General features: G+C 55.9%; 1 protein-coding gene across 1 annotated transcript in view; it reads right to left on the bottom strand.

The window, feature by feature from the left end:
- Positions 1–12,589, bottom strand: part of KCNQ1 (potassium voltage-gated channel subfamily Q member 1) — a 169,727-nt gene that overhangs the window by 123,725 nt on the left and 33,413 nt on the right. Inside the window, exons 7-10 of the mRNA XM_037517354.2 lie at positions 11,704–11,814; positions 11,440–11,535; positions 11,010–11,132; positions 10,171–10,315 (exon numbers count right to left, since the gene is read on the bottom strand). Of these exons, the coding sequence (XP_037373251.1) occupies positions 10,171–10,315; positions 11,010–11,132; positions 11,440–11,535; positions 11,704–11,814 (475 nt within the window). The remainder of the gene's footprint in view (positions 1–10,170; positions 10,316–11,009; positions 11,133–11,439; positions 11,536–11,703; positions 11,815–12,589) is intronic.

The following is a 12,589-nucleotide window of genomic DNA, read 5'->3' as shown; positions in this document are numbered from 1 at the left end:
CCTCCCAAAAACAAAAGCCCAGAACCAGATGGCTTTTATCAAACCAGATGAATTTTATCAAAATTTTAAAGAACTAATGCTCGCCTTGCTCACGCTGTCTTTAAAAATACAAGAGGACTGCGCCCTCATACGCTTCACGCTGCCAACCTCACCCTAACGCGGACGCCAGAGACAGCACAGAACGCCGCAGACCGACGTCCCTGGTGAACGTGGACCAAAAACTTACAACAAAACACCAGCGAACTGCACTGAACAGGACGCCCCGAGGGTGATACAGCACGATCAAGGGGATTTACTTCAGAGATGCAAGGATGGTTTCATACACATCAATTAAGAAGACGTCAATCACAGCAACAGACCTAAAGATAAAGATTATACAATATCAGTAGGTGCAGAGAAAGCATTTTTAAGACACATTTATGAGACACCCGTTTATGAGAAAACTCTAAACCAGGTGGGAAAACGAACCTTCCTCAACACAATAAAGGGCGTCACCCGACAGCCAGTAGAACACCCGCTGCAGAAAGGCGCACGGCCGTCCCCTACGGCGGGAAACAAGACGAGGGTGCCTGTGGTCAGCACGTCAGCTCAGGTCGAGGTTCTGGCCGGAGCTATCAGACAAACACGAGAAATGACGGGGATGCAAGTCAGAAAGAAAGAGGTGAAGCCATCGCTGTTTGCAGATGGTGATTCTATGTTCTGTAGTTTCCAGATCATACACAGAAGATCTCAAAGCCACCATCAAAAGGTTGTTAGAGACAAATGGATACAGCAAAGTGGGAGGCCACAAAATCAACATACAAAATCCACAACCTTCTTACACACAGACAACAAACGAGAAGCTGAAGAAATTCAGACAATGCCCCTATTCGTAACTGCTTCGAAAAAGAATCAAATACCTCAGAATCCACAAAGGAGGTAAAAGCCCTGTACAATGAGGACTGCAAGGAGGCACCGAGGGACTCTGACGGTGACCTGACGGGCAGGAAGGACCCCCATGCTCGCGGGCGGGGAGGCCGGCTGTGACCGGAATGGCTATCCTGCCCGAAATGACAAAGTCCCCGTCAAAATACCAGCAATATTTTTCCAAGATACAAAAAATAATGAAATTTACATGGAACCACAAAAGTCCTCGATTTGCAAATGCAGCCGTGAGAAGGAAGGAGGGTAACGCAGCATCCTGTTACCTGACTTCAAACCCCACGGTAGAGCAACACACTCCAAACAGTGTGCTGTCGGACATAAACCCGGGGACACCAGCACCAGCACCGGGGACTAAGCACCGATGGCCCCCAAATGGGGAAGGACAGTGTCTCTCCCGAAGGTGCCGGGGAAACTGCTCAGGCATACCCCGGGGAGTAGCTGGATCGCTCACAAACCCACATTCAAAGATAAATTCCAAGCGGGTCAAGACTGAGGTGCCAGACCTCCGCGGGGAGACGCACAGGAAAAGCGCCGGCGCGCGTTACATGCTGGCCACGAAGACAGTCGGCTGACTCTCTCCCCTGCAGCCCGGGGCTGGGAACCAACAGGAACAATCAGGATTACCGGGTGGCAAAAAGGCGGGGGGAAGCGGTTGATCGGACACACGTCTGCACGGGGCACATGTCCGCGCGGCTCGGCAGGACAGCCCGTCGCCCGCCGTAGCCCAGTGGGTCGGAGGAGAGGCCGGGCCGAGGCGCAAGCCGATGCCCAGGGGCGGGCGGAAAGCGCAGCCCTGTGCGGGGCAGGAGGTGGACCCGACGGGGGAGGGCCCCACAGCGGGGTCCCCCCTTCTCCCCAGTCACGTGCCTGGCAGTGCCTCCAAGGGTGGCGCACGGAGCCAGCAGGGGCGCGGCCCCCAGCCCGGGCGTGTCGGGGGCAGATCCCCACAGCCGGGGCGGAAGCCGCAGGCCCCGCGGCTGGCAGAGGGCAGCAAAGTGTGTTCTCGCCCAGCCGTGCCGGGCTCTGCAGCGACGAGGCAGGGGACGCTCTGGGTGCTACAATGTGGATGCTGCTCAAAACACGCGCGCGGGAAGCAGCGGGAGACCCGGCCGCGCCACGGGCCACGGGCCGTCGGGTGGGCGGAGACGTCGCCGTGGCTGGGCCCCGAGCGGCAAGTGGCCGGGGTGGGCGGGGCCTTCTAGTCCCCGGCTGTGGTGGCTGTGGCAGTCGGGAGCTGACCCAGTCGACACTGAAAATGCAGGAATCTGGGGGTGTCAATCGCACCTCACCGAGGGTGTTCTGAAACCACGCTGAGGCACTGAAAGGCGCCCAGTTAGTAACTGTCACGTGACCACGCTGCATGCCCTTCGTCTGGAGCAGGCAGAGTCACAAAGCACCCCAGACCCCATGGTGTAGACCGCGCGCCCGTGCGTCGGTGCATGTGCGTCCACGCGCGCATACACACACATGCGTCCTCAGCTCTGCGTGCCCAGAAGCCTAGGAGGACAGGCCCGCGGCACGAGCACCCCGCCGGGCCTGGCTCTGCAGGACCCCAGCAGCAGGGCTGAGCTCTGGGCCACGCGGGCACATGGGTGAGCCCCCTCCAATTAGAGAGAGACCAGTCCTTCCAGACGCGTGAGCGTGTCACCAGGCAGGGCCAGGCCCCCCCAGCCGGCATGGACCGTCTGAGACCGAAGGTGAAGAGTCCAGGCACCCGTGCTGGGCAGTGGGGGGGCTTCCCGCAGACTGCAGGGGGCCCGCGGGGGGAGGCGGGGCTGGCCCTGGACTGAATCTGCGCTGGAGGGGGATGCCGAGAGGCTGCGGCCACGTCCCCTGGCAGGACAGGACAGCAGATGGTGGATTAGGTAAAGGGTTGGATCAGTGTTTAGTTACATAATCATGCTAAAGCTTTAAAAGGGAGCTTCTCTATTTTTAGGAAATGCAGCAATGTTCTGGGGCCGAGGGCTGCTAGGAGCACGGCCGCCGGGGCTGGGAAGCACCCAGGGTGCGGGCCGGGCCGGCGCCGATCGGCCAGCAATGAGGCCAGGCTCTGCTGGGTCGCCTCCTCCTTATTCTTGAAATTTTCTGTAGCCGGCAAGGGTCTCCGAGCACGTGGCCAGAAAAACAGTCCTCCCGAGCGTCAGTTTGGGCCCCTTCTCGAGGGCCGACGTTGCCCCAGGGGGTACGTGGTGGTTACCGCCACGCTAATGAGGCTGCTGGTGCCGGGGGCCAGGGGCACCATGCTCTCGACCGCCCTGTGACAAAGGTCGAGCCGCCCCCAGGCCTGTGGTGGCTCAGGGAGCAGCCTCGCCCCACCGGGCTGCAGGAAGGGGGTCCCGCGCGGGGAGGCCAGGCAGCTTAGCCTCGAGGGGCACGGGCTACTGGGGTGAGCCAGGAGCGCCCGCTCCTCTGACACAGACCGTGCCCCAAACTCCCCCATGGAAGCCCGCGGCCCCACGGCTTGGAACACGGCTGTTTCTGTGTTTGAAGTTACGGCCTTTGAAGAAGCGACTGTGTTTCGATAAGGCCGTTGGGGCGGCCCCTCGCCCAGGGCTGGTGTCCTTACGGGAGGACATTCGGAGGAGACGCAGGGATGCCAGAGGCCTGCTGCGAGGGGCGGGGGAGGGCAGTGCAGGCCAGCCAAGGGGAGCCCGGGAGGCCCCAGCCTGCTGACCCCCGATCTCACACTTCCAGCCTACAGAACCCAAATCATTTCGGCTTCAGCCACTTGGCTTCTAGACTTGTTACCGCATCCCTAGCAATGACTCCACCCTGGAGATTATCAGAGAGACATGAAAGTGCGTGTACTTCGGGGCAGGTGGCTCAAGGGAAGTTTTTAGAAAGTTGACCGGAAGCAAAGCGAGTTTCCAGCAACAGTGGATCCTGTGGTGCATGATGGGGGACTCGGGGTGGGGGGCTTAACACTGTGGAATGAGCCATTGGGAGCAGCCCTGGCCACAGCCCTGCCCTGACAGCAGCCCCTCAGGGCCACAGCGCTGAGACGGGATAGAGGGGCAAGGAGAGCTCGGGCCCGGAGCACACACCCCTCACCAACTCGGGCTCAGCCCTCCGCCATGCAAACTGCAGCAACCAGGCCACCCCGCTCTGGGCACACCCCTGGGGACCGCGGTGCAGCATGGGACATGGCCACAGCTGAGGCGTCGGGGTCAGCCCGAGACTGCAGGGGAAGCCCCGCGGGGGAGCTGGCGGAGCGGGGCTGGCTGCAGACCCCCTCTCAGCTGACGCGCCTGAGCCCTGGGGCACTTGCACACTTGCCCCTTCCAGGGGCAGACTCTTTTTTGACAAAAGAAAAAACGATCCAACGAGATGAGAACGACCCCAAGGATGGAGAAGGAGCTTAAGGAACTTAGGGCTGTACTGCAAAATCCAGGAGGGGCTCAGCCACGGGCAAGACAAGACGCTGGTGGAATCAGTGAGCTTGAGCAGAGGGAAACAGACCCGTGGAGGCGAGAAAGAGTTAAGAGCAAAAGGAGCTGAGAGCCTCTCCGAGAAGCTGAGAGCAGCCCGTCCGCAGCGGAGGGTCCCGGAGGAGATGAGACAAAGGGGCGGAAGACTCAGCCGAAGAGTAACTGCCGAGGATCTGCCCAACTGGGGACAGGAAGCTGCTGTCTTGATCCAAGAGGCCCAAAGAATTCCAGACAAAATAAATCCAAAGGCACACCCCAAGACATACTGTAATTAAACTGCTAGAAAGTATTGTTAAGGGACGAGTACGCCCGCAGCCAGAGAAAAGCCAGCTCCAGCGCGGCCCCTGCACAGGCAGCTGTGGTTTCTCGGTTGAAAACGTGCAGCAAAGTACACGTGCAGGCCTGAAGCGAGGGGCTCCAAGCCCGAGGGCGTCCTCGTCTTGCTTTTCTGACTATCATTCAGAACACAGAAGGGATGAAGAGCTTCACAGGCAAGCAAAAATTAAAAGAATTCATCACAGCTAAACGGACCCTGCAAGAAATACTAAAGGGACTTTACACAATAAACCCTATCTAGAAGCAGCGAGCCACCCAGGACTCACAGCGCAGAGGAGGGAAGGCAGAACGCCGACCGTGGGGTTGGGGTCAATCCGTCCAGTTAGACACAGGCAGGAACTGGACACACACTCCTCGGGGTGATCTCAAGGCAAAAGTCCATACCAGAGACACTTCCCACCCTGCAAAGGGAGCCCACGCACAGTATAGCACGCAAAAGGAAGCTGTCAGAGCACAAGGGGATAAGACAAAAACACGAAAATCTATGAAAATAACAAAAAGGACAATAAATACTATCCTTTCAATAACGACATTGAAGTGGGTGGCTTCAACTGACCAATTAAGAGGTAGAGGGTGGCTTGATGCATCAGAAAACAAAATCCCACATTTTGTTTTCTACAGGAAACTCAGTTTGGCTCTAAAGACACAGCTGGGAGTAGAAATTTGGATGATAATTCTGCAAGCAAATGTTAGAGGGGACAAAAGGCAAATGCAGCTATTCTTAAATTAAAAAGTAGATTTCCACTTACAAAAGACAATGAGACAGAGGTGGACATTATATAAAGACTAGGGACTTCACACAAGAAGAGGTAACACTTATTAACATATGCACCAAATGACAGCGTCAAAACACATAAAGCAGCTACTCGTAGGACTAAAGAGAGACAGTAACGACACAGCCATCGCAGGCAACCTGACACCCCACATAAGCCATTCTGTCACCCCAAGACAGAATGAACAGGGGAACGACAAGTTGACAAGCTGGATCGGTGGGGCTCACACACCCCTAAACTTGCACTTTTCTCAATGCTCATGGTATGCTCCCAGGAGACACCACTTGTTGAGCTAGAAATCAAGGTCAATAAGCCGATGACAACTGAAATCATACCGAGGATCCTTTCTGATCATGCTGCTATAAAACAAGAAATCAACCATAAAACTGAAAAAAACCCCAAACGTGGAGCTCGAACAACAAGCATCTCAGCAGTCTCCAGGTCAGTGAGGAGGCCAAAGCAGGGCCTTACAAACACCAGGTGATGAAGGAAAATGGACACACAGGCGAGTGGAACCTGGGGTGCCCAGGGCAGCCCTCAGAGGGATGTAGCCGTACCCCAGGCCTATGTCAGGAGACAAGAGATGGTTTGCAGCCAGAGCAATCTACAGGATAAGAACAAACAGCCAAAATTTAGTAGGAGAAAGGATGTGATGAAAAATAAAATGGAAATAATAGAATAGAAACTGAAAGACAATACAAAAGCTCCGCGAGGTCAAGAGTCAGTCCCCTGAAAAAGGTAAACAAAATGGACAAAACTTTAGGTTCACAAAGAAAGAAGAAACAAAACTTCTGTAAATATAGTTAGAAATGAAGGAGGAGGGCCTCCCTGGTGGCACAGGTGGTTGAGTACCGCGCTGTGAAGATGTCTGCAGCCTCTGCAGTGCGGGTTCGATCCCGGCCGGCTGGCTAGATACCCACATGATGCAGCAGACCTCTCCTGTCTCGCCCGCTGCTCCCCTCAGCGGTGTATTTCTTCAGTCTGCCTGTTCTGTTCCCCACTCTGTCTCTGGTGGATCCTCTCATCCTTCCACGCATCTGCCCTGTATTCCGGTTCTTATATAAATAAATAAATCTTAAAAAAAAATGAAGGAGGATAAATCACAACAGATACCACAGAAATACGAAGGATCTGATAATATACATAGAGAACCCCAAAAACTCCACAGAAAAACTAATTCAACTCATCAATCAGTTCAGTAAAGTGGCAGGATACAAAATCAACATGCAAAAGTCAGTAGCCTTCCTCTACACCAACAATAAATCTGAAGGAGAAATCAACAAAACCATCCCTTTTATTATTGAAACAAAAAAAATCAAATACTTGGGACTAAATCTAACAAAAGAGGTAAAGGACCTATACAAAGAAAACTATAAAACACTGTTAAAAGAAATAGAAGAAGACACAAAGAAATGGAAAGACATCCCCTGCTCATGGATTGGAAGAATAAACATTATTAAAATGGCCATCCTACCAAAAGCAATATACAGATTCAAGGCTATTCCAATCAAAATTTCAATGTCATTCTTCAAAGAAATAGAACAATTATTGATGAAATTCATATGGAATCACAAAAAAACCCAAATAGCCAAAGCTCTCCTGAAAAAAAAAAAGAAGGGAATGGAGGCATCACACTCCCAGACTTCAAACTCTACTACAAAGCCATAATCATCAAAACTTCATGGCATTGGAACAAGAACAGACACACAGACCAATGGAATCGAATAGAAAATCCAGAAATAAACCCACAGATTTATGGTCAACTAATCTTTGACAAAGGAGCAAAGACTATGCATTGGAGCAAAGAAAGTTTGTTCAATAAATGGTGCTGGGAAAACTGGGTCGCTACATGCAAAAGAATGAAGCTTGACCACTACCTCACACCATACACAAAAATCAACTCAAAATGGATTAAAGAACTAGACATAAGACCTGAAACCATAAAATATATAGAAGGAAATATAGGCGAAACACTACGTGATCTGCACATCAAAGACATCTTTACAGACACATCACCCAAAGCAGTGATAGTGAAGGCAAAGATAAACAGCTGGGACTACATCAAATTAAAGAGCTTCTGCACAGCAAAAGAGACAATAACAAAAACAAAGAGAAACCCCACCAACTGGGAGAACATTTTTGCACCCAACACTAATGATAAAGGACTGATCACAAAAATCTGCAAAGAGCTGATGAGACTCAGCAACAACAAAGAAAATAATCCAGTCAAAAAATGGGCAGAAGAGCTAAAAAGAAACTTCTCTGAAGAGGAAATGCAAATGGCCAACAGGCATATGAAAAAAATGTTCAACATCACTTGTCATCAGGGAAATGCAAATCAAAACTACCATGAGATACCATCTCACACCAGTGAGAATGGCACATATTAAAAAAAAACTAGCAACAACAAATGGTGGCGAGGGTGTGGAGAAAAAGGAACTCTCCTGCACTGCTGGTGGGAGTGCAAACTGGTCCAACCACTGTGGAGAGCTGTGTGGAGATTTCTGGACCTACTAAACATGGAGCTTCCATAGGATCCAGCAATTCCACTCCTAGGTATTTACCCAAAGGACACAGAAACATCCATTCCAAAGAGCACCTGCACCCCTATGTTTATAGCAGCACTGTTTACAATAGCTAAGCTTTGGAAACAACCCAAATGCCCCAAAATAGATGACTGGATCAAGAAGATGTGGTCCATAGACACCGTGGAATATTACTCAGCATTCAAAATAGATAAACACATGCCATTTGCAACAACATGGATGGCGCTGGAAGGGATCATGCTCAGCGAAATAAGCCAGAAAGAAAAAGAAAAATACCGGATGGTCTCACTCATAGCAGGAATCTAGAAAACCTAAATAAGGGACCAGGTAAAAGAACAACTATAAGAAAGAAAATATCAAAATCGACAATCAACTATGAACCAGAGACAGTCTATGGTGGGTGGGGGGCGGGGAAAGGAGGGCTTGGGGTCAAAATAAGGGGGTTGTAATTGTATGGGGAATATAAAAAATAAAATTAAAAAAAAAATACGAAAGATCATGAAGAGGCCACTATGAACAACGGGATGTGGATAGATCTGAAAATCTTGAAGAAATTGATCAATTTGGGAGCTGTACAGTTCACCATGGCTGACCTGGGAAGGTATAAACAGATAACAATTATGGAAATTGGAACAGTAATAAAAAAATCTCCCCCAAACCAAAAGTCCAGGACCAGATGGCTTTAGAAGGGAATTCCACCAAACCTTCAAAGAAGAGGAGACACATACTAGCGTGCTTTATGAGGCCAACATCACCCTCTCGCCAAAACAGAAAAGGGAGATCACTCACACACAGAAAGCACAGACGACATCTCCGATGAACACAAACACAAAAGCTCTCAACAAAATACTCGCCAACCACATTCAACAACACATTGACAGTCTCGTGTGCCACGACGACGTGGGATTCACTCCGGGGTACGGGGTGCTATGTTCAACCACAGATGCAACTCCATTAACCTCACGCACCGCGGCAGCGAAAGGACAAGCGCCGCGTTCGTATCGATGGACGAGAGAAAGCATTCGACGAGACACAGCACTCCTTTATGACGAAAACTCCCCACGAATGGCTCTAGGCACACTACGCCTCAGCATAACAACGGCAGGTGGTGAAAACGGCAAGTTTTCCTGTTAAGATCGGGAAGAAGGCAGGGGTGCGCACGGCACTGCTCCTATTTAATTTGGTAAGAGCAGTCTTAGCCAGACCAGTCACATGACAACAAGAAATAAAGGGAATCCGGTTGGAAAAGAAGACGTGAAATCACTACTGTCTGCAGACAATGTAACACATACAGAACAACCAAAACACCCCCCGACAATCTGTTAGAAACAGTAAGTGAGTCCGGTAAAGGGGCAGGTCACAAAATTAACACACAGTAATCGGCTACATCCCGACATGCAAATTATGAATGAGAAGAATTCCTTTTATAATTGCATAAAAATTAAATAGCTTGGAATAAACTTAGCAAAGGAGATGAAAGATCTATGCAATTGAACAGTAGACACTATGAAAATACAGAGAACAAGACACAAGGAGATGACAAGATATCCCTTGTTCACAGGTTGGGAGAATTAATAGAGTCAAACGGCTGCCCCTCCTAAAGCAACATACAGATCCAATGCGATCCTTACCAAAATTCGGGGGCACCGCAGCTCAGGCTGGTTTCCCCCACGCGATGAAAGACATGAACCCTCAGATTCAGGAAGCCCCATGACTGTCAGCAGGGAGATAAGACAGTCCCCCCGCGTCACTGTCGTCCAAGCCCGCGGAGGGGGAGGGGCCGCACGGCAGTCCTGCTGGGGCCAGGGGCCGGCGACCACCGCTCGGCAGAGGAAGCCCCATCGCAACTGTCCCAATCAGACCGTCGGCCCAGCAGAGGCAAAGCCCTCAGACGGAGGGACGCTGGCACTTCCACGGCCTTCGCTGCCAGAGCGCCGGCTTCGGGAGGAAGGACACTAAACCCACACGGAGGGGCAGAGACCCAGCTGACCCACGGTGGAGGTCAGTGTCCGCTGTCCTCAGCCAGCAAGGAAGTGCGGGGCAGCTGACAAGGCAGGACCCACAGGGTGCTGCGCAGGGCTGGTGGGGGGCCTCTCCCAGCACTGCCCACTCCCCACCCTGAGAGCCTCGGCCCGGAGCCCCGGCGCCCGTGCGGCCACTCACCAGGACTGTCGCAGCTGTCCACGGAGAGGTGGAAGGGCCGCCGGTCCTCCGAGGCGGGGTCACACGTGATGTGCGGGATCGTGAGGGTCTTCTCCCCGGGACTCACCCCGTTGTCCTTGTCCAGCTTGAACTTTTTTTTCTTCACCTAAAATCCAGAGGATAAATTGGCGGTCCCAGCTCCCCCGCAGGGCCTCTGCTGGCCCAGGACACCCCCAGCACCCGCGCCCTGGGCAGCGACGCGGGGGCCTGGGCAGGCAGGGCAGGCTGCACAGCGTGGGGCGCCCGGGGTCCTGGACCCCTCGCAGCTGGGGGCGTGGAAACTAGCACACGGACCAACATGCGAAACCAGCGGGCAGGAACCCGGGGCGGGGGGGCAGCAGGGCCGGGCCGGCAAGGGGGTGACCTAGAGGATGCAAGGGAGCAGGCTGAGCTGGATCCAGAATGTTCCGTCGGAGGCTGCGGCCCAAGGCCCCAGAGACGGCTGGAAACTGGGACGGGTGGGGCCCCCGGCCTGCCCCACCTTGGTCTGGGCCTGCCCACTCCTCTAACACGGATCTCGAGACCCTGCGCTGGGCCCGGGCCCCACCCTCCCCTGGCTGGCCGAGCCAGGCACCGAGGCCCAACACCAAGGCCTTCCCAAGGGCCGCTCCGTCGACCAGCCTGGCCCACCCTGGCCTGCGTCTGGACGGCCTCTCTGACGGGCGGGGAGGGCTCCTTCCATGTCCCCAAGCTGGGATGGGACCCCGCCCGCGCCCCGATGTGGGCCGCACGAGCTGAAACGCAGGGCATTGCTGCTGGGCCCGGGCCCCCGCCCCGCGCCGCCAGGCGGCCCTGCTTACCATGACGGACTTCCTGGGCTTGGGACTGGGGGACAGCAGGGCGTGGCTGCGCAGGGACCTCCGGACATAGACCTTCCAGGTGCAGGAGTCGGGGTTTTCGGCTGCGTAGCACCTCCACGCCGTCTGGAACCACAGGGGGGTGAGCCGTGGCCGCCCGGACAGCTGTGGCCACCCAGCTCGCAGCGCCCCCGCCCAGGCAGGCCTGGCCCCTCCCCCGCCCTCCGCGCGGCTGTGTCTGCGTCCCCACTCGTGTTCAAGGGCCCATGGTGCCCCGGGCGCCGGGGGTCGCAGGCCAGAGCAGGCCAGGGCTCGGCCGCCTGCTGCCCCAGGGCCTCCCTCCCCTGCACGGGGGCCTGGGGCTGGCTGCGGTGGGCAGGAGGGTCCGCCCTGCGGAAGGCGGGTGACCGGGTCGGGGGCGCCATCCCATCACCTGGATGAGCGAGGCCGCGGCCGGGATCTGCCGGTTGAAGTGCTTCTGTCGCTGCTTCTGCTGGACCTTCAGGGCGAAGCCGGAGCCCAGGATGCCCTGGAGGGTGCGAGACCAGGGCTTACGTCCACGCCGGCCGGGGAGGACGCAGGCGGGGGGTGGGGGCGGGCAGCCCACGGTCAGTAGTAGCAGCTGCGGCTCCGCCTGCCCGCCCGATGCCCGGCGCGCAGAGGCCCAGGGGGCGGGGGCAGCGGCGCAGGCACCTACCGCGGGGAGCGCGAAGAAGGAGATGGCGAAGACCGAGAAGCAGGAAGCGATGGTCTTGCCCACCCACGTCTGGGGCACCTTGTCCCCGTAGCCGATGGTGGTGACCGTGACCTGCGAGGCAGAGGGACGCGGTCAGCTGGCCGAACCCGCCCCTGCGTCAGCCACGGCCCTGGGGAGCGGGGCCAGGAGCCCCAGACGGCACGCAGGGGACGTGGCCAGGGCGCACCACGGCCAGGCCAGTCTGGCGCCTGCCCCCCAGGCCTGCCACCGGCCACCGAGGGCGCGCTCGCCCGGGAGGCGGGAGCTCCGGGCCGGGGTCCTTGACGAGAGCCGGGTGGACACGCGCTCGTCCTGACGCCCCCTCCCCCCAGGTGGCCCATCGGCCCTTTCTTCTGGAAACCAGATGCGACTTCTCGGGGGGCGGGGGGCGCCGTCTGGGGCGTGCGGTGGGCTGGGGCGTGAGGCTGCCTGAGGCCCTGCTCCCAGGCGGCCGAGCCCGCACGGGTCTGCATGGTGGCCCGCCGCTCCCGCTGCCCCACGAGCTGTCGGCTTTCCCCAAACTCACAGGCATAAGCAGCTCGGGAATGGCCCCCGGAGCCTGGCGCGGGGCTGGCGCGGAGGCTCGAGCCAGACCCCACGCCCCAGCCAGGCCGCGAATGCCGGGCAGGGACGCGTGGGGACGGAGGAGCGGGTGTCCACCGCCCCCGGGGTGCAGCGGAGCTGTGGCGCCCCTGACGCGCACACACGTGTCCACACGCCAGGCACCTGCACACACCATGCCCCACACGCACGCACACGCATGGCCTGAGAGGCGGGAAGCCGCCACCTCACTCTGCTCTCTGAGGCAGGTCTCCGCGGGGGCCCCAGCTCTCCTGGGGACGTGGTC

This window comes from Talpa occidentalis, unplaced genomic scaffold (assembly GCF_014898055.3).
Source record: "Talpa occidentalis isolate TD23 unplaced genomic scaffold, MPIMG_talOcc4v2.1 talOcc4.17, whole genome shotgun sequence".
NCBI classification, from domain to species: Eukaryota; Metazoa; Chordata; class Mammalia; order Eulipotyphla; family Talpidae; genus Talpa; species Talpa occidentalis.
Note: the sequence above shows the minus strand (reverse complement) of the source record. Positions and strands in the feature narration are given on the sequence as shown.